Source organism: Salmo salar, chromosome 09, assembly GCF_965601325.2.
Source record: "Salmo salar chromosome 09, fSalSal1, whole genome shotgun sequence".
Lineage (NCBI taxonomy): Eukaryota > Metazoa > Chordata > Actinopteri > Salmoniformes > Salmonidae > Salmo > Salmo salar.
The window spans coordinates 64374387-64396825 of NC_138299.1; the positions used below are offsets into that span (position 1 = coordinate 64374387).

Below are 22439 nucleotides of genomic sequence, written 5' to 3' on the forward strand. Positions count from 1 at the left end.
ATAGTAACATCATTTTAAAAGAGTAACAGCACCTAATAAAGAACACGCCCTCTCTCAAATCACACTTATAAAGTATTTAATTTCAAGTGAGCACCAGGACTATGAATCTGGGACCTCTTGATTTGTAGTCAAATCCTCTACCACTGAGCTGTACCCCATCTGTCAGGAACTGGAGAGAATTACCATCTAATAAGAGACATTTTAGATTAAGAGTAACAGCACCTAATAAGGAACACTCTCTCTCAAGATACACTTATAAAGCACATTACTTCAGGCAGTCTCCAGGATTTGAACCTGGAGTGCAAAAGGGTGCACTAGGATTTGAGTTATGACAGAGAAAGTCTAAAGTGACTTTTCAAGCATCCTGGTGTTCAGTATTGTTCCACAAGAGGCCAGTAGACGGCTTGAAAATAGGTTTTCTTGCCATTTTGCCAATATGCCAATTCCTTCTATTGACAAACTATTGAGTATAAAATACCTTGACTACCCTAAGTAATATTAGTTGAATAATATGGTGTGTAATATGGTGTGTTTGTCAATGATGTGGGCGTGGCTATCTTTTTAATCCTTATTCACTGAATCTTTTGGTTACATTAGCAGAATCTAATGAGAATTTGTGATTCAACTAGAAAATGCATACCTAATTTGTAATTAATTGGTTATGGCCCAACACCACACCGTAATAAGATATTTTTCCCATTAATCATATCACAATCAACTTTTACCAGTTGAATGTGGACACAAACATAATACTTTTCTGTATTACACTGTTTCTGAAATATTGTAAAGTAGGTAAATTAGTTCATCTATGTACATATTTGCATATCACGAAATAAAAGTGTTCTGGACATTGGATGAAGCCAAGTATTTTGGTTTCATTTTGTTAAGACACTCCAGGAACGGACTTACACATAGCCAATTGTGGATAAATCCTTTTAAATCTGTAAAATTAGAAAAAAAACTAGTAAAAAGCCTATTTTGCTAATTTTGGGGGGGGGGAAAAATGTAATATAACATTTTATGGGGACAATATATCAACAATTCCCTGTGTATAAATTTGGAGAATATGTCTAAGGATAACCATACAACATTTGTTGAATGCAGATGCTTCTGAGGCTACATATACTAAGCTAACACATGGAATTGTTTTAAGATGGTCATACCATATCTCATTTAGCTATTTGATTTAGAATTTTAGGACCTCTGTAGGTATAAAAAATGTATTGTATGTAAAAATGATATGATAAAATATTGAATTTGGTCTTTACTACTATAGCCCATAGAAACGCACTGAATAATACATTCATAAATGGCAAAACAGTCAAAAAAGAAATCATAAAGAATACAATTTTGAATAGTTTTCTATATTTAGGAGATATACGAGAGCTCTTCGACATGTACAGTGCCCTCCATAATTATTATGTCAATTAATTTTCTACAATTATTTTGGCTCTATACTCCAAAAGATTTGAAATCAAGCAAGGACAAAGATGTTAAAGGGTAGACAGTCAGCTTTAAATTGAGGGTATTTTCATCCATATTGGGTGAACCGTTTAGAAATTACAACACTTTTTGTACATAGTCCTCCCATTTTAGGGTAGCAAAAGTATTGGGACAAATTCACTTATGTGTATGAAAGTAGTAAAAAGTTAATAACCTTGTGACTCTACAAATTTGTTGGATGCATTTGCTGTTTGCTTTGCTTGTGTTTTCGATTATTTAATTCCCAGTAGAAATTAATAGTAAATATTGCATTGTGTCATTTTGGAGTCAGTTTTATAGTAAATAAGAATAGAATGTCACGACTTCTGCCGAAGTCGATGCCCCTCCTTGCTCGGGTGGTGCTCGGCGGTCGACGTCACCGGTCTTCTAGCCATCATTGATCAGTTTTTCATTTCCCATTGGTTTGGTCTTGTCTTCCTACACACCCGGTTCCAATCCTATTCATTACATGTTGTGAATTTAACTCTCTATTTTCCCTCATGCCCTTGTCGGTGATTGTTTGTGAATTATGTACACGTGTATTTTGTATCGGTGTGCGATGGGTTATTTTTACCCATGTTATTTGTGTACTTTGGTTTTGGAGTTTGTTTTTTGTTAATTAAAATACTCCAGTTTAACCAAGTTGGTTTCTCCTGCGCCTGACTTCCCTGCCACCTACAAACACGACTATGACATAGAATATGTTTCTATACACTTCTAATCATGGATGCTACCATGATTACGGATAATCCTGAATTAATCGTGAATAGTGATTAGTGAGAAAGTTACAGATGCACAAATATCATACCCCCAAGACATGCTAACATCTCACAATTACAATAACATGCGAGGTCAGCATTTTTGGGGGGTGTATGATATTTGTGCGGCTGTAACTTGATGTGGTCATTGCATGTTATGAATATGGGACCAAATACTTAAGCTTTTAGTACTTGAATACACATGTTAATTTTTCCAAATACTTTTGCTCACCTAAAATGGGGGGACTATGTATAAAAAGTGCTGCAATATCTAAACAGTGCACCCGATATGGATGAAAATACCCTTAAATTAAAGCTAACAGTCTGCAGTTTAACCTCATAGTCAGTCAATATTTGATTTCAAATCCAACATTGGAGTATAGAGTGAAAAGAAGAAAAAATGGTGTGCACTGTATTTAACCCCCTTTTTTTGGCACCAAACTACTTCATAAATAGTTTTTACAGGTACCAGGTTACCTTCAGACGAGAACATCGTGGGGTCATATTAATTTGTAGGCCAAACCATTCGAACACAGGACACTTCAGATGTTTTCGTGAGAAGACTGATTTTCGGGATGTCTCGTGGTCTGACAAACAGCTCTGTAACTCTGCCACTTTCCACCCCACATGCGGAAGGCCAACATTGGCAGATGCAGTGGATTAAGATGCGTCCCATACCGATAGGCCTATCTCTATCTTAAACAGACACATTTTGAAGGGGGTGCATCAATCTCATCCCCCTATTTAAAAGTGGTTACAATTCATGACATTTTGATGATGGTAGTATGATAAACTAACGAAAATATACATTATAATCAACTTTTTTACATTTGTGCCCAGGGGGTGTTTTTTTTAAAGGTGTAATGCCATTACATCCAGCTGTTTTTATCTAAACAAGACAGTTCAATGGAAATGTATCGTTGCAGGCAATTGTCGTGTCTAATTTCTATGCAACTTTTTAAATGTTGACAACAAAAAAATCACTGGACAAGTTAATGGAAACATAGCTACTGGTACGATTCATATTGTGGTTTGAGTAAGTTGATTCGTTCCCTGTGTCGTGAATTCATGGATGCTAAGGGAAGCCAGGCTTCCCAAAAAAATTGACCAAGAAACAAACATACAAAATAAGTTATCTTTCATTGCTCTGTATTTCATAAATAAAAGGCTGAATGTATCTCGCCGGAGAAAGCATCAAAACGAATGAAACAGCACCCCTGTGTCTCAGTATGTGTAGCCCATCTATCTGATGCTGTCTTGTCAAAAAATAGTTTTACATTGCATTGAATGCAAGGGAAGCCAGTGAGCATTTGACCTCCCATGATGAAAAAATATATAAAATAATAACTAATCAGCGTTGAGCTAAACTGAGTGAGCTCAGCTGTGAATGGTCCTAGCACTCCAAAAGAAATTGTCAAGGGAAGCCAGTTTGGATTTGGCTTCACACCAATCACATCACATCAGAAGCCAAATGTCATTGACAGAAAAAAATAATATTGTTGCATCTCATTTTGTCGTTGTCCTCCGGTGGCTAGCTTGCAATTTCCTAAATTAATCATGGATGGAGATAGGGATTTAGACTTGTGGTTTTACTTAATTCTCTGTACTGGCCAATGATTATAACAGCGATTCTGATCCAACCAAAAATTCATACATTGTGCCCCTGGCCTGAGAGGATGGAAGTTCAACATGTAGTTAGATGTAGTAGGTTAATGTTAACTAGCTGGCCTGGCACATTGTTGAAAATGAAAGGAAGTTAGGCTAGCGTTCAAGCATTTTAGCCAGGTAGCCTAAGACAACAAAAACTAAAAGCGTGTACTGTACAACAGTCATAGACCGTTTAGGCAACATGAAAGAGGAGGATGGCATTGGCATGTCTCTTTGCAAGTAGGGTGAGTCAACATGTTTTTTCTACTTGCACGCACACACAACACACACACACACACACAGAGAAATCAGTACCATGGACAGCCACATCATATTTATTTTACGTTGAATGGACTAAATCGTTTTTGGTATCTTTTAGTCGTCACTGTATTAGACAAAGCATAGGTGATTAGATGATGTTGAAACGTTGAAGTTGAAATGGTGCTGGAGTAGTGAAGGCAGTGCAACAGGTGCAGACTAAAAGTGAAATGCTTACTTACGGGCCCTTCCCAACAAGGGAAAGCCGTCATTGTGAATAAGAATTTGTTCTTAACTGACTTGCCTAGTTAAATAAAAAAATAAATGTTTTGTTGAAATAATAGAAAAGTAATAACATGAGGAATAAATACACAATGAGTAAAGATAACTTGGCTATATACACAGGGTACCAGTACCGAGTCGATATGCAGAGGTACTATGTATTTGAGGTAGATATGTACATGTAGGTAGGGATAAAGTAAACAGGCAACAGGATAGATAGTAAACTGCAGCAGCAGTGTATGTGATGAGAGTCAAAAGAGTTGTCAAAGGGTCTAGATAGCTATTGGTTATTTAACTATTTAATTAACAGCAGTCTTATGGCTTGGGGGGGTAGAAGCTGTGTCCATGCCAAATTTTTTCAGCCTTCTGTTTGGGAAGAGGTGTTTATTTTCATGTTTAACTCACATAAAATAATAAACAATTATGCATTAAGATGTCTGTATAGAATAAACGTAACAAAAACAGATGTAGACATTAATAAATGCATTTCTATAGCTTGCAAAATACAGTCTTTTTTTTACAACAGTATGGAAGTGCCAAGATGGAGGCACGGTGACTTCAACCTAGCGCCCCCATTAGTTATCTAGTGTATATACATAAATCATTGGTAGCTGCAAGTGCATTGCCGCGGGTTTGCAGCATACAACCGAAGGAGCACTGAAGGAGAGGGAGGCTACCTAAACAGCAAGTCAAGACAAAAAAAACGGCATTATCTGGTTTTCACGGTCAGGTGCTGAGGCTGAAGCCTGGGGATTTCCAATTTAATTCAAGCTTTTTTGTTCATATATTTTAACACTGAGCAGCTTTGCAAATGGCAAGTCCCGCTGCAGATATAGGACAACCACACCAGCGACATCTCCTCTCCGAATCGGCCTCTGAGCCCGCGTTTCTAGAAGCGCAGAAATGGATTGAGGTGAGTCACTGTCCTTATCAAACTCTTACGGTTACATTACTGCATTGCAGAATACAATTTAGAGACTTGTAATTTTGGCTAAAAGTCTCTTCCCGTTATCATACTATCATTTCACAAAGGCACGGCAAACCAGGCTAACCGGGTTTATTGCCTAGTCACCTGTTGAAAAAGTGACGCAAATTCGTCATCCCACTTGCCATCGAACAGTAGCCTCTGCTGTGGAGTGTTTGGTCGAAAACAATGAATGCATCATGTGGAATGGATTTTTGGGTCATTGCGAGCTTGGCGGACAATAATCGTACAAACTGTTTTTTGTTCGGTGAGAATTTAAATCATGGCATTCACTGGCCGCATTATGGTGTGTCATTGTTCGATTCAACACAGTTTTTGGTTGTTGTGATGTGAACAAAGCTTGGTAAACTACGCCTATGTTAAATACTTTAGGCATTAGTTTATATACTGGACACTTACTGTATCCCCCCCCCCCCCCCCCACCCTCTCTCTCTCTCTCTCTCTCTCTTACACACACACACACACACACACACACACACACACACACACACACACACACACACACACACATCATATCACCTTGTCTCATAGGAGAGGACTAGGCCTACTGCCAATCTTTTGTAATAAATCAATTGCTTTCACCTTCATATGAGCTTATTTTCAACAGACATTTACTTCATCAGAAGATTTACATTGCAAATGTATTGATTTTAGCTTACTTCATGGCACCATTATCATTACAGTCACTATACCCTAGAGGGGCCAAATTGTATGTTAACCTACTTTAAAGCCGAAATGACTGGCCCTGTCTCATTTGACTGATAATGGGCCACACAGTTGAATGAGAGGAGGGCATAAACAACAGTTGGGTAGGTTGTTGTTGTTCTCTGTCTCCACAAGGGGACTGCTCTCATTACCCACACACACCTGCTGTCTGTCACTGGGTTCCCTTGAGGGGCTTGAGAGTTAATGCAGGTCATTGGTTTCTGAAGGAAGCAAACAAAAGCCAAACGTACTGATATCAGGTGAATGAAGAAGGTTTCATTTTTCTTTTTCATTTCTCAGCCACGAGTTATATTTCTTAGCCATGTTTGTGTAGCTGAGTGTTAGGCCTTGGGTTAGCTCTCAGAGTAACACTTTACATTACGGTATACTTGCAGGCACACAATTCCAACCAATGTTATATAACTGTTTACTACAGATGTATAAACTTGATCTAAACTAATATGCTAATGAACAGGCCTATAGTTATAACATACTTATCCTTTTAAGCATGCCTTAATGTAAAGTGTTAGCACTCTGATTGAAGCCTACCCAATTTTACGTTTTGTCTTGATAAATAGATTAACTTAGATGAACTGCATTAGATACAGTATTTACACCTGTAAAATATGCAATGTATTGTAATTTAAATTGACTACAGTTACTTATTTGTCAGCACCTTGTCAGAGACACTGGTAATGATGGCATTTAGGTTACTCTGAGCTCCAGACAGACATACAGTGCATTCGGAAAGTATCCAGACCCCTTCCCCTTTTCCACATTTCATTCGTTACAAGCTTATTCTACAATTTATTAAATTCTATTTTTTTCCTCATCAATCTACACACGATACCCCAAAATGACAAAGCGAAAACAGGTTTTTAGAAAAACAGAAATACCTTATTTACGTAAGTATTCAGACACTTTGCTATGAGATTCAAAATTGAGCTCAGGTGCATCCTGTTTCCACTGATCATCCTTTATATATTTCTACAACTTGATTGGAGTCCACCTGTGGTAAATTTAATTGATAGGACATGATTTGTAAAGGCACACACCTGTCTATATAAGGTCCCACAGTTGACAGTGCATTTCAGAGCAAAAACCAAGTCATGAGGTCGAAGGAATTGTCCGTAGAGCTCCGAGACAGGATTGTGTCGAGGCACAGATCTGAGGAAGGGTACCAAAAAAATTCTGCAGCATTGAAGGTCCCCAAGAAGACAGTGGCTTCTGTCATTCTTAAATGGAAGAAGTTTGGAACCACCAAAACTCTTCCTAGAGCTGGGCACCCAGCCAAACTGAGCAATCAGGGAAGAAGGGCCTTGGTCAGGGAGGTGACCAAGAACCCGATGGTCACTCTGACAGAGCTCCAGAGTTCCTCTGCAGCACTCCACCAATCAGGCCTTTATGGTAGAGTGGCCAGACGGAAGCCCCTCTCTAGTAAAAGGGACATGACAGCCCGCTTGGCACTTTAAGGGACCTTAAAGACCATGAGAAACAAGATTGTCTGGTCCTTGACAAACAAGATTCTTTGGTCTGATGAAACCAAGATTGAGCTCTTTGGCTTGAATGCCAAGCGTCACGTTTGGAGAAACCTGGCACCATCTCTAAGGTAAAGCATGATGGTGGCAGCATCATGCTGTGGGGATGTTTTCCAGCAGCAGGGACTGACATACTAGTCAGGATCGAGGGGAAAGATGAATGGAGCAAAGTACAGAGAGATCCTTAATGAAAACTGTTTCAGAGAGATCTGGACCTCAGACTGGGATGAATGTTCACCTTCCAACAGGACAATGAGCCAAAGCACACAGCCAAGACAACACAGGAGTGCCTTCAGGACAAGTCTATGAATTTCCTTGAGTGGGCCAGCCAGAGCCTGATCGAACATCTCTGGAGAGACCTGAAAATAGCTGGGCAGCGACGCTCTCCATCCAACCTGACCGAGCTTAAGAGGATCTACAGAGAATAATGGGAGAAACTCCCTAAATACAGGTGTGCCGAGCTTGTAGCGTCATACCCAAGAAGACTCGTGGCTGTAATCGCTGCCAATGGTGTTTCAACAAAGTACTGAGTAAAGGGTCTGAAAACATATGTAAATGTGATATTTCAGTTTTTTATATTTATTAAATTTGCTAAAATTTCTAAAAACCTGTTTTTGCTTTGTCATAAATGCAACATGGAAAATCTGTCAATTGAAATAAATAAATTAGGCCCTAGTCTTAATTCCATCCCATCTTTCCCAGTACACTACCATTTGACTATTTCCTGTTTCTTTTTATTTTTTATTAATTCACCTTTATTTAACCAGGTAGGCCAGTTGAGAACAAGTTCTCATTCACAACTGCGACCTGGCCAAGATAAAGGAAAGCAGTGCGACAAAAACAACAACACAGAGTTACACATGGGATAAACAAACGTACAGACAAAAACACAATAGAAAAATCTATGTACAGTGTGTGCAAATGTAGTAAGATTAGGGAGGTAAGGCAATAAATAGTGGCAAAATAATTACAATTTAGCATTAACACTGGAGTGATCGATGTGCAGATGATAATTTGCAAGTAGAGATACTGGGGTGCAAAAGAGCAACAACAACAAAAAATAACAATATGGGGATGAGGTAGTTGGGTGGGCTATTTACAGATGGGCTGTGTACAGGTGCAGTGATCAGTAAGCTGCTTTGACAGCTGATGCTTAAAGTCAGTGAGGGAGATAAGTCTCCAGCTTCAGTGATTTTTGCAATTCGTTACAGTTATTGGCAGCAGAGAACTGGAAGGAAAGGCGGCCAAAGGAGGTGTTGGCTTTGGAGATGACCAGTGCAATATACCTGCTGGAGCGCGTGCTACGGGTGGGTGTTGCTACGGTGACCAGTGAGCTGAGATAAGGCGGGGCTAACCCTAGGAAAGACTTATAGATGACCTGGAGCCAGTGGGTTTCGCAACGAATATGTAGCGAGGGCCAGCCAATGAGAGCATACAGGTCACAGTGGTGGGTAGTATATGGGGCTTTGGTGACAAAACGGATGGCACTGTGATAGACTACATCCAATTTGCTGAGTAGAGCGTTGGAGGCTATTTTGTAAATGACCTAAATCGCCTAAGTCAAGGATTGGTAGGACAGTCAGTTTTACGAGGGTATGTTTGGCAGCATGAGTGAAGGATCCTTTGTTGCGAAATAGGAATTCTATATTTCATTTTGGATTTGAGATGCTTAATGTGAGTCTGGAAGGAGAGTTTACAGTCTGACCAGACACCTACAGCTGAAGTTGGAAGTTAAAAGTCATTAAAACTCGTTTTTCAACCACTTCACAAACTTCTTGTTAACAAACTATAGTTTTGGCAAGTCGGTTAGGACATCTACTTTGTGCATGACACAAGTCATTTTTCCAACAATTGTTTACAGACAGATTATTTCACTTATAATTCACTGTATCACAGTTCCAGTGGGTCAGAAGTTTACATAAACTCAGTTGACTGTGCCTTTAAACAGCTTGGAAAATTCCAGAAAATGATGTCATGTCTTTAGAAGCTTCTGATCGGCTGATTGACATAATTTGAGTCAATTGGAGGTGTACCTGTGGATGTATTTCAAGTCCTACCGTCAAACTCAGTGCCTCTTTGCTTGACATTATGGGAAAATCTAAAGTAATCAGCCAAGACCTCAGAAAAAAATGGTAGACCTCCACAAGTCTGGTTTATCCAGACGGTTCATTTCCAAACGCCTGAAGGTACCACGTTCATCTGTACAAACAATAGTACGCAAGTATAAATACCATGGGACCACGCAGCCATCACACCGCTCAGGAAGGAGACGCGTTCTGTCTCCTAGAGATGAACGTACTTTGGTTCGAAAAGTGCAAATCAATCCCAGAACAACAGCAAAGGACCTTGTGAAGATGCTGGAGGAATCAGGTACAAAAGTATCTATATCCACAGTAAAACGAGTCCTATATCGACATAACCTGAAAGGCCGCTCAGCAAGGAAGAAGCCACTGCTCCATAACCGCCATAAAAAAGCCAGACTACGATTTGCAACTGCACATGGGGACATAGATCATACTTTTTGGAGAAATGTCATCTGGTCTGATGAAACAAAAATAGAACTGTTTGGCCATATTGACCATCGTTATGTTTGGAGGGAAAAGGGGGAGGCTTGCAAGCTGAAGAACACCATCCCAACCGTGAAGAACGGGGGTGGCAGCGTCATGTTGTGGGGGTGCTTTGCTGCAGGAGGGACTGGTGCACTTCACAAAATAGATGGCATCATGAAGGAGGACAATTATGTGGATATATTGAAGCAACATCTCAAGACATCAGTCAGGAAGTTAAAGCTTGGTCACAAATGAGTCTTCCAAATGGACAATGACCCCAAGCATACTTCCAAAGTTGTGTCAAAATGACTTAAGGACAACAAAGTCAAGGTATTGGAGTGGCCATCACAAAGTCCTGACCTTAATCCTGTAGACAATTTGTGGGCAGAACTGAAAGTGTGTGCGAGCAAGGAGGCCTACAAATCTGACTCAGTTACACCAGCTGTGTCAGGAGGAATGGGCCAAAATTCACCCAACTTATTGTGGGAAGCTTGTGGAAGGCTACCCGGAACATTTGACCCAAGTTAAACAATTGAAAGGCAATGCTACCAAATACTAATTGAGTGTATGTAAACTTCTGACCCACTGGGAATGTGATGAAATAAATAAAAGCTGAAATAAATAATTCTCTCTAGTGGTGATCCTAACTGACCTAAGACAGGGAATTTTACTAGGATTAAATGTCAAGAATTGTGAAAAACTGAGTTTAGATGTGTTTGGCTGAGGTGTATGTAAACTTCCGAACTCAATTGTAGATATTTGTAGTTGTCCACATATTCTAAGTCAGAACCGTCCAGAGTAGTGATGCTAGTCGGGCGGGCGGGTGCGGGCAGCAATCAGTTGAAGAGCATGCATTTGGTTTTACTAGCATTTAAGAGCAGTTAGAGGCCACAGAAGGAGTGTTGTATGGCATTGAAACTCATTTGGAGGTTTGTTTGAGAAACCAAGGTTGCCGTCATTTGAGAAACCAAGGCTGTTGAGTCTGCCATCCAAAGAAGGTTCAGATGAATACAGAATGATGTCGTCTGCGTAGAGGTAGATCAGAGAATCACCAGCAGCAAGAGCGACATCAATGATAAATACAGAGAAAAGAGTCAGCCCAAGAATTGAACCCTTTTGCACCCTCATGAGACTGCCAGAGGTCTGGACAACAGGCCCTCCGATTTGACACACTGAACTCTATCTGAGAAGTAGTTGGTGAACCAGGCGAGGCAGTCATTTGAGAAACCAAGGCTGTTGAGTCTGCCGATAACAATGTGGAGATTGACAGAGTCGAAAGCCTTGGCCAGGTTGATAAAGATGGCTGCACAGTACTATCTTTTTTTGATTGTGGTTATGATATCGTTTAGGACCTTGAGCATGGCTGAGGTGCACCCATGACCAGCTCGGAAACCAGATTGCATAGTGGAGAAGGTACAGTGGGATTTGAAATGGTCTGTGATCTGTTTGTTAACTTGGCTTTCGAAGACTTTAGAAAGGCAGGGCAGGATAGATATAGGTCTGTAACAGTTTGGGTCTAGAGTGTCTCCTCCTTTGAAGAGGGGGATGTTTAGGGATCTCAGATGATACTGTGTGGCTCAGTTGGTAGAGCATGGTGTTTGCAACACCAAGGTTGTGGGTTCGATTCCCACGGGGGACCAGTAAGGGAAAACATGTATGAAATGTATGCATTCACTACTGTAAGTCACTCTGGATAAGAGTGTCTTCTAAATGACTAAAATTTAAATGTAAAATGATACGAAAGAGAGGTTGAACAGGCTAGTAATAGGGTTTGCAACAATTTCTGCGGATACATTTAGAACGAGAGGGTCCAGATTGTCTAGCCCAGTTGATTTGTAGGGGTCCAGATTTTGCAGTTCTTTCAGAACATGAGCTATCTGGATTTGGGGGAAGGAGAAGTGGAGGGGGGGCTTGGGCAAGTTCCTGCGGGGGGTGCGGAGCTGTTGGCTGGGGTAGGGGTAGCATGGCCAGCCGTAGAAAAATGCTTATTGAAATTCTCGATTATCGTAGAATTATTTATCGGTGGTGACAGTGTTTCCTAGCCTCAGTGCAGTGGGCAGCTGGGAGGAGGTGCTCTTATTCTCCATGGACTTTACAGTGTCCCAAAACCTTTTGGAATTAATTAATTTCTGTTAGGAAAGCAAAGGCTAGCGTTTTCAAACTGACTGTGTATATTGGTTCCTGACTTCCAGGAAAAGTTGCATATCGCGGGGGCTTTTCGATGCTAGGGCGTTACGCCACAGGATGTTTTTGTGCTGGTTAAGGGTAGTCAAGTCTGGAGTGAACCAAGGACTATATCTGTTCTTAGTTCAACATTTTTTGAATGGGGCATGTTTATTTAAGATTGTGAGGAAAGCACTTTTAAAGAACAACCAGGCATCCTCTACTGACGGGATGAGGTCAATATCCTTCCAGGATACCCGGGCCAGGTCGATTAAAAAGGCCTGCTCGCTGAAGTGTTTTAAGGAGCGTTTGACAGTGATGAGGGGTGGTCGTTTGACTGCAGACCCATTATGGACACAGGCAATGAGGCAGTGATTGCTGAGATCCTGGTTGAAGACAGCAGATGTGTATTTAGAGGGCAAGTTGGCCAGGATGCTATCTATGAGGGTGCCCATGTTTACGGATTTAGGGTTGTACCTGGTAGGTTCCTTGATAATTTCTGTAAGATTGAGGGCATCTATCTTAGATTGTAGGACAGCCTGGGTGTTAAGCATATCTCAGTTTAGGTCACCCCGCAGTACGAACTCTGAAGATAGATGGGGGGCAATCAATTCTCATATGGAGTCCAGGGCACAGCTGGGGGCTGAGGGGGGTCGATAACAAGTGGCAACAGTGAGAGACTTCTTTCTGGAAAGGTGGATTTTTAAAAGTAGAAGCTCGAACTGTTTGGGCACAGACCTGGATAGTATGACAGAACTCTGCAGGCTATCTCTGCAGTAGATTGCAACTCCGCCCCCTTTTGCAGTTCTATCTTGACAGAAAATGTTATAGTTGGGGACGATATTTCAGAATTTTTGCTGGTCTTCCTAAGCCAGGATTCAGACATGGCTAGGACATCAGGGTTGGCGGAGTGTGCTAAAGCAGTGAATAAGACGAACTTAGGGAGGAGGCTTCTGATGTTAACATGCATGAAACCAAGGCTTTTACAGAAGTCAACAAATGAGAGCGTCTGGGGAATAGGTGTAGTACTGGGGGCTACAGGGCCTGGGTTCACCTCTACTTCACCAGAGGAGGAGTAGGATAAGGGTACGGCTAAAGGCTATAATAACTGGTCGTCTAGTGCGTTGGGAACAGAGAATAAAAGGAGCAGATTTCTGGGCGTGGTAGAATTCAGGGCATAATGTACAGACAAGGGTATGGTAGGATGTGAGTACAGTGGAGGTAAACCTAGGCATTGAGTGACGATGAGAGAAGTTGTATCTCTGGAGGCACTAATTAAGCCTGGTGAGGTCTCCGCATGTGTGGGGGGTGGGACAAAAGAGCTATCTAAGGCATGTTGAGTGGGACTGGGGGCTCTACAGTGAAATAAAACAATAAGAACTAACCGAAACAGCAGTAGACAAGGCATATTGACATTAGAGCGAGACATAAAGCAATCACAGGTGTTGATCAGGAGAGCTAAGACAACAACGGGTAAATGGCAATGAATGGGCAGAGAGGGTCAGTTAGGTACACACAGGACCTGAGTTCAAGGCTGGGGCCGACAGATCAACACAATGAGGTACTTTGTTAGTGAACAATCCAGCAGGCATCAGCTGTGTAGCCGAGTGATCATAGGGTCCAATGAGCAGCAATAGGTGAGTCAGGGAGCCGTTCGGTAGTCGCTACTATGCTAGGCGAGCGGGAGATACGGCGTTCAGAAGTTAGCGGGCCAGGGATAGCAGATGGGTCTTCGGCGACATCGCAGCGGAAAAGCCTGTTGAAACCACATCGGACGATTACGTCGACAGACCAGTCGTGATGGATCGGCGAGCTCCGTTTCGAAAGTAAAGGGTCCAGGACAATTGGCAAAAAAGGTGTTGTAGACCAGAAATTAGCTGGTATTCTTCATCGGCTAGCCGGGAGATGGGCCTAGCTCGAGGCTAGCTCATGGCTAACTGGTGCTTGCTTCGGGACAGAGGCGTTAGCCAACAATAGCCACTTGGTTGCAGCTAGCTAGCTGCGATGATCCGGTGTAATGATCCAGAGCGGCAGGAATCTGGTGATGTGGTACAGAAAAGCAGTCCGATATGCTCTGGGTTGATATCGCGCTGTGCAGACTGGCAGGTATTGACCGAACTAAAGCTGGCTAGTGTCCGAGCTAAAAGTGAAGACTGCTAGCAGTGACTAATAATGACTAATAGCTAGTAGCTAGTTAGCTGGCTAGCCTCTGATGGAGGTTCCAGTTATAACGTATAAAAATAGCAGATCCGTACCACACTGGGTGAGGCGGGTTGCAGGAAACTGTATTTAGTAAGTAGATGGAAAGTGAGAATAAAGTATATATGGAAAAAAACTAAGAAACAGACTATTTACTATTTACACAGGACAAGACAAATACACGTCCGACTGCGACGCCATCTTGGTTATTTGGTGCAATACATCCTTTATTTTGCAATACATCCTTATATTTTACTGTGATGTCTTACGTGGGTCTTGAACCTCTCTATCTGTACAATTTCTACCGAGATTGCCCTAAAAATATATACTTTACCTAAGAGTATAATCATATTTCCCATTAATTTTATTATATATATTTTTTTCAGATCTATCAGTACTGTTTTTAGATCCATTTGAACACAGACATTGTGACTTAACAACCATTCCTGGACCTGACTCTAAAAGCAAGCCACTGAAGGACAGTACCAAAAGACATTATCTATTGATTTTGTTTACTTGTAGCAGAGTCTGCATAGGGATGACTGTTCAATGCCCAATATATTGAGTATTCTTTTTGTGGCGATAATTTTATATAATAGTTTACATTTAAAAGAATGGCTTGATGCATCAATTTTTGTTTGGTATATCAGTTCATAAATCCAGTGCAATGGTATTGGGACGTCAATATATTTTACATTGTCATAAATCATTGTGCTATTGTCACAAATTGAGCCACAGATTTAAATGGTACCACCATCCCAGCCAACTTTCTTGACATTTTTCAACCAGGAAGGAAAGTCTAGTTTCCTGTAAGACTTGAAATTCTTCTATCAAGCAGAACAATAATTGTGGACTTTGTTTTGAACAATGGGGGGTTGTTCTTCCTCCTATTCAACAGCAGGAGTCCTTATAGGTTTGTTCCCAGAATAGGCTTTTCATCAAAGCAAAGTGACCTGCCTCCTTCTCTGGGTACAAAAACAAAGGCACAAATCAAGTTAGTGTTGAGGCGCATACAAGTTGCTGAGCAGAGGACAAGGAATCCTAAAAAACTGAATCAGCCGTCACTGTATTTACTTCCTATTCAACAGTTTAGGGTCATCATCAGCGTACAGTAGTTCTAAATGGTCAATTGTTGTCTTTATATCGGGAGACAGACGGACGGACGGACGGACGGACGGACGGACGGACAGACAGACAGACAGACAGACAGACAGACAGAGAGAATGGGTATAGTCAAACAGATGGGAAGATGGAAGGATGGATAGAGTGATAACGTGGCGCAATCTCTCAGTAGCGTGTATGATTTTAATTGGGGCATTAAAAAGACTGAGATGGCCTCCTAGTTTACTGAGCTAAGGCTCGTGGGAGCTGGACTCTTTCTGGACTGTCAAGGGAGGCCCTGGAACCTGACAGCGTGTCTCTGTCTGCAGTGGGGCAAAGACACACACACACACACACACACACACTGAAGTAACCTGCACAGAACACATATTCACTCACACTTACTGTATACTCCAATTAGAGAAGCCCTATCTATTTTCCTATGGAGTTTGGTTGACATTTGAATGGGAAATTAGGTGTGCCCTTCACTGTTGCTCTTCGACACAGAGCGTTCACTGTGATAGGATATTGATATACACACATCCATTTCTACAGAAGGACTGGTTCCAGTGCAACTCCAACAAATGGTCTTGTTAGCATTAGAGGCTAAAGTTCAGGCAGCATTATCTCAACAGGCTTCTTGCATGCCTAACTTCAAGTTCAACTCCTAGTGTAATTGTTATTTCTCTTATCATCTTAGACACTTCTATCAATGAGTCCTTGATTCACAACATATATTTCCGTCTTGTCACACCACTGTTTCTCCCCCCCCCCCCCCCCCCCCTCACCATTAGAGATCCAAGGACCCATTTCATTGAAATGAGCTTTTTAGGCTCAACCCAACTCAGTTGTACTGGGGGGGGGAACTGTTCTTTTGGTAGAAATTCTGCAAGGGTGAGATACCCAAATTGGTCTAGAGGAGCAGAAATGACCGCCCGCTATGAATGGTTCCTTTCATAACAGTGCTGGGGTGGTTTCTATTGTTTATAGCACACACACGATTCAATACCCACCCACCCCGACATTCCTAAGCTCCTGAATCCCCCCACCTCATTCGCACACACATACATACACATACTCTCCAACAGTCAGTTGTGCCTGGCAATAATGCCCCCTGTCACCAGCTCTGGAAAGTGACACAATCATCCCTCAGCTGACTGTCATGTGCCGGGTCACCACTGCCCTTCGACTCTGACAGACGCCATGTCAGCCCAGTGATTTTTCACTATGAAATAACAACGGTTATAATATTTCCATGAAAAAAACACTACAGACCGCGAGACACCTTGGAGTAAAAAGCCCTTTCAGTGTAAATTCTCTTTTGGTCTGGGTAACCAGTGCAAAATGTTCAGTGTCACTGCCTTGGTTTTACCCCAAAATATGTGCCATACTATATTTTAGCAACAGACGTTTCTTTTTGTGGTGGAAAGATTAACCCCATTGTGAGTATACATCAATATTTTCAAAGAGTTTCCCAACCTGGGAATGTTGCTTAAACAGGCCACTATCCAACATAGTTCTGTAGATTAGCCTAGCTGCACTAAGTGCTAGCTAAGTGATATCAGTGTCTCCGACATCTGCCTCTGTAAAGTGAATGAGGGTAGTTGCAGGGCTGGCAGTGGTGTAAAGTACTTAAGTAAAAAATACTTTAAAGTACTACTTACAGTTGAAATTGGAAGTTTACATTCACCTTAGCCAAATACATTTAAACTCAGTTTTTCACAGTTCCTGACATTTAATCCTGGTAAAAATTCCCCGTCTTAAGTCAGTTAGGATCACCACTTTATTTTAAGAATCTGAAATGTCAGAATAATAGTAGAGAGAATGATTTATTTCAGCTTTTATTTATTTCATCACATTCCCAGTGGGTCAGAAGTTTACATACACTCAATTAGTATTTGGTAGCATTGCCTTTAACCTGTTGGGGGTAGGGGGCAGTATTGACACGGCCGGATAAAAAACGTACCCGATTTAATCTGGTTACTACTCCTGCCCAGTAACTAGAATATGCATATAATTATTGGCTTTGGATAGAAAACACCCTAAAGTTTCTAAAACTGTTTGAATGGTGTCTGTGAGTATAACAGAACTCATATGGCAGGCAAAAACCTGAGATGATTTCTTACAGGAAGTGCCCTCTCTGACAAGATCTTGTTCTTCTTGTCTCTGTTTATTGAAGACTGAGGATCTTTGCTGTAACGTGACACTTCCTACGGCTCCCACAGGCTCTCAGAGCCTGGGAAAAAGCTGAATGATATCGAGGCAGCCCCAGGCTGAAACACATTTGCGCTTTTGGCAAGTGGCCGATCAGAGGACAATGGGCTTAGGCGCGTGCACGAGTCGACCCCGTGCTTTATTTTCTTTCGTCTGTTTACCTAAATGCAGATTCCCGGGTCGGAATATTATCGCTTTTTTACGAGAAAAATTGCATAAAAATTGATTTTAAACAGCGGTTGACATGCTTCGAAGTACGGTAATGGAATATTTAGAATTTTTTGGTCACGAAATGCGCCATGCTCGTCACCCTTATTTACCCTTTCGGATAGTGTCTTGAACGCACAAACAAAACGCCGCTATTTGGATATAACAATGGATTATTTGGGACCAAACCAACATTTGTTATTGAAGTAGAAGTCCTGGGAGTGCATTCTGACGAAGAACAGCAAAGGTAATAACATTTTTCTTATAGTAAATCTGACTTTGGTGAGTGCTAAACTTGCTGGGTGTCTAAATAGCTAGCCCTGTGATGCCGGGCTATCTACTTAGAATATTGCAAAATGTGCTTTCACCGAAAAGCTATTTTAAAATCGGACATATCGAGTGCATAGAGGAGTTCTGTATCTATAATTCTTAAAATAATTGTTATGTTTTTTGTGAACGTTTATCGTGAGTAATTTAGTAAATTTTTAGTAAATTCACCGGAAGTTTGCGGGGGGTATGCTAGTTCTGAATGTCACATGCTAATGTAAATAGCTGTTTTTTGATATAAATATGAACTTGATTGAACAAAACATGCATGTATTGTATAACATAATGTCCTAGGGTTGTCATCTGATGAAGATCATCAAAGGTTAGTGCTGCATTTAGCTGTCTTCTGGGTTTTTGTGACATTATATGCTAGCTTGAAAAATGGGTGTCTGATTATTTCTGGCTGGGTACTCTGCTGACATAATCTAATGTTTTGCTTTCGTTGTAAAGCCTTTTTGAAATCGGACAGTGTGGTTAGATTAACGAGAGTCTTGTCTTTAATTAAAATGGTGTAAAATAGTCATATGTTTGAGAAATTGAAGTAATAGCATTTCTAAGGTATTTGAATAACGCGCCACGGGATTTCACTGGCTGTTACGTAGGTGGGACGAAATCGTCCCACTGGCCCTAGAGAAGTTAAATTGTTTAACTTGGGTCAAACATTTCAGGAAGCCTTCCACAAGCTTCCCACAATAAGTTGGGTGAACTTTGGCCCATTCCTCCTGACAGAGCTGGTGTACCTTTTTATTTGTATTTTATTTCACCTTTATTTAACCAGGTAGGCTAGTTGAGAACAAGTTCTCATTTGCAACTGCGACCTGGCCAAGATAAAGGAAAGCAGTTCGACACATACAACAACACAGAGTTACACATGGAATAAACAAAAAAACAATCAATAATACAGTAGAAAAAGTCTATATACAGCATGTGCAAATGAAGTAGGATAACGCCATGGTGACAAAGAAATTACAATATAGCAAGTAAACACTGGAATGATAGAATGTGCAGAAGATGAATGTGCAAGTAGAGATACTGGAATGCAAAGGAGCAAGATAAATAAATACACTATGGGGATGAGGTAGAGTCTAACTGAGTCAGATTTGTAGGCCTCCTTGCTCGCACACACTTTTTCAGTTATGCCCGTAAATTGTCTATAGGATTGAGGTCAAGGCTTTGGGATGGCCACTCCAATACCTTGACTTTGTTGTCCTTAAGCCATTTGCCACAACTTTGGAAGTATGTTTGGGGTCATTGTCCATTTGGAAGACCCATTTGTGACCAAGCTTTAACTTCCTGACTGATGTCTTGAGAGGTTGCTTCAATATATCCACATAATTTTCATACCTCATAATGCCATCTATTTTGTGAAGTGCAGCAGTCCCTCCTGCAGCAAAGCACCCCCACAACATGATGCTGTGCTTCACGGTTGGGATGGTGTTCTTCGGCTTATAAGGCTCCCACTTTTCCCTCCAAACATAACAATGGTCTTTATGGTCAAACAGTTATATTTTTGTTTCATCAGACCAGAGGACATTTCTCCAAAAAGTACGATCTTTGTCCCCATGTGCAAGTTGCAAATCGTAGTCTGGCTTTTTTTATGGCGGTTTTGGAACAGTGGCTTCTTCCTTGCTGAGCGGCCTTTCAGGTTATGTCGATATAGGACTTGTTTTACTGTGGATATAGATACTTTTGTACCTGTTTCCTCCAGCATCTTCACAAGGTCCTTTGCTGTTGTACTGAGATTGATTTGCACTTTTCGCACCAAAGTATGTTCATCTCTAGGAGACAGAACGTGTCTCCTTCCTGAGTGGTATGACGGCTGTGTGGTCCCATGGTGTTTATACTTGCGTACTATTGTTTGTACAGATGAACCTTCAGGCGTTTGGAAATTGCTCCCAAGGATATATCAGACTTGTGGAGGTCTTGGCTGATTTCTTTTGATTTCCCCATGATGTCAAGCAAAGAGGCACTGAGTTTGAAGGTAGGCCTTGAAATATATTCACAGGTATACCTCCAATTGACTCAAATTATGTAAATTAGTCTATCAGAAGCTTCTAAAGCCATGACATAATTTTCTGGAATTTTCCAAGCTGTTTAAAGGCACAGTTAGCTTAGTGTATGTAAACTTCTGACCCACTGGAATTGTGATACAGTGAATTATAAGTGAAATAATCTGTCTGTAAACAATTGTTGGAAAAATTACTTGTGTCATTCACAAAGTAGATGTCTTAACCGACTTGCCAAAACTATAGTTTGTTAACAAGAAATTTGTGGAGTGGTTGAAAAACAAGATTTAATGACTCCAACCTAAGTGTATGTAAACTTTCGACTTCAACTGTAAGTAGTTTTTGTGGTATCTGTACTTTTCTTTACTATTACTATGTCTGACAACTTTTACTTTTACTTCACTACATTCCTTAAGAAAATAATGTACTTTACTCCATACATTTTCCCTGACACCCAAAGTATTCGTTACTTTGCTTCACAGGACAGGAAAATGGTCGAATTCACACACTTACAGTATCAAAGAGAACATCCATGGTCATCCCTATTTCTTCTGATCTGGCGGACTCACTAAACACAAATGCTTTGTTTGTAAATTATGTCTTTGTGTTGGAGTGTGCCCCTGTCTATCCATTAAAAAATGATCAAATAAAATACATGGTGCCATCTGGTTTGCGTAATATAAGGAATTTTAAATGATTTAGACTTTTACTTTTACTTTTGACATATATTTTAGCAATTAAATGTACTTTTGATACTTCAGAATATTTAGATCCAAATAACTTTAGACTTTTACTTAAGTAGTACTTTACTGGATGACTTTCACTTTTACTTGAGTCATTTTCTATTAAGGTATCTTTTACTTTTACTCAAGTATGAAAATTGGGTACTTTTTCCGCTACTGAGGGAAGGTCCATTAAGGTTTACGGTGAAGCCCTCCCACTGCTTTGTAAAACTCCATTTTGTTTGTGCAACTCTACCCACAGTGTACTAAAACGAGACGGGATAAATATGCATGTTAGCTTGGTTAGCATTGTTAGCTGGTTAGCCTGTTAGCATTGGGTAGCGGCTAATGATTTGAATAAACTAGCTCTAGAAATATCATAACAAGCCTTAACAAAAGGTCAAGGCAGAGTGCAAATTATACTGTTACATTTGGGGGGTGTCAATTTTTTCACAGGACCTCCTATGTGTGCACATTTTTATTTTTAGAGGTTTTTATTTTTACCTTTTTAATTTGGCATGAACACAACCAATCATGATGTTTTCATATTTTTGTCAAAAAAACGTAGGCTACCTGCTCGTGTTCGTCCACTCAAATAATTCCAGTGGGAAAACAGTTCACAGTGCGCTTGCGCCATTTGATGAATGGAAAGAGAAGAGTAAAAAGTGAATGACATTTGGCGATTGTCATTGGGCCTACGCTCTTTTATAGCCTGAACTAATTTATGTTTCTTTATGACAAAATGACATTTTTGGAGAAGGAAAAGTTGGGACACCTGAAAAGGTGCTGAGATAAGGGAGTTTCCCGGGATGACAAGTGCAGCCATATGTTTTATTTATTTTTCCAAACCATGACACAGAGGTGGGTGTGTTTGTTTAATTTGGAATAAGCTTTTATTTTAATATTTACCACTGTAAATACAAATTGCATTTTAAACAAATAGGAAAATGGTTAAATTAGCATTATTTGGTGAACCCCAAAGTTTGACTTTGTTGAATTTAGGGGGACTCATGTCTCATTCAGGGGTCTTACACCCTCCTGGGCCCCACATAATTCACACTCTGGGTCAAGGACTGGACCTCCTTGAACAAAGGCAACCAAAGCCAGGATACACTCAAAGTGAGTACAAACGCTGAGCGGTAATAGACGCTTGATGCAGAGCATGTCTTCCTGCCTTGCAAATGGCTGAACGTCTTGACCTTGTCTCTTTTGTATTTAATATTTTCATTTCTGGCAACAATGTTACTGCTTCTGTTTGTGTGAGAAAGCAGGGATGAGAAATACAAATTATAAGGT

At 40.7% G+C, this 22439-nt stretch overlaps 1 protein-coding gene across 5 annotated transcripts in view; it reads left to right on the plus strand.

The window, feature by feature from the left end:
• Positions 1 to 5058: 5058 nt before the first annotated feature.
• LOC106611539 (LIM and calponin homology domains-containing protein 1) overlaps positions 5059 to 22439 on the plus strand; it is a 169101-nt gene continuing 151720 nt past the window's right edge. For all 5 annotated transcript variants that reach the window (XM_045723843.2, XM_082955846.1, XM_045723847.2 and 2 more), the window contains exon 1: positions 5059 to 5340. In XM_045723843.2, the coding sequence (XP_045579799.2) occupies positions 5239 to 5340 (102 nt within the window). In that variant the 5' untranslated portion in view covers positions 5059 to 5238. The remainder of the gene's footprint in view (positions 5341 to 22439) is intronic.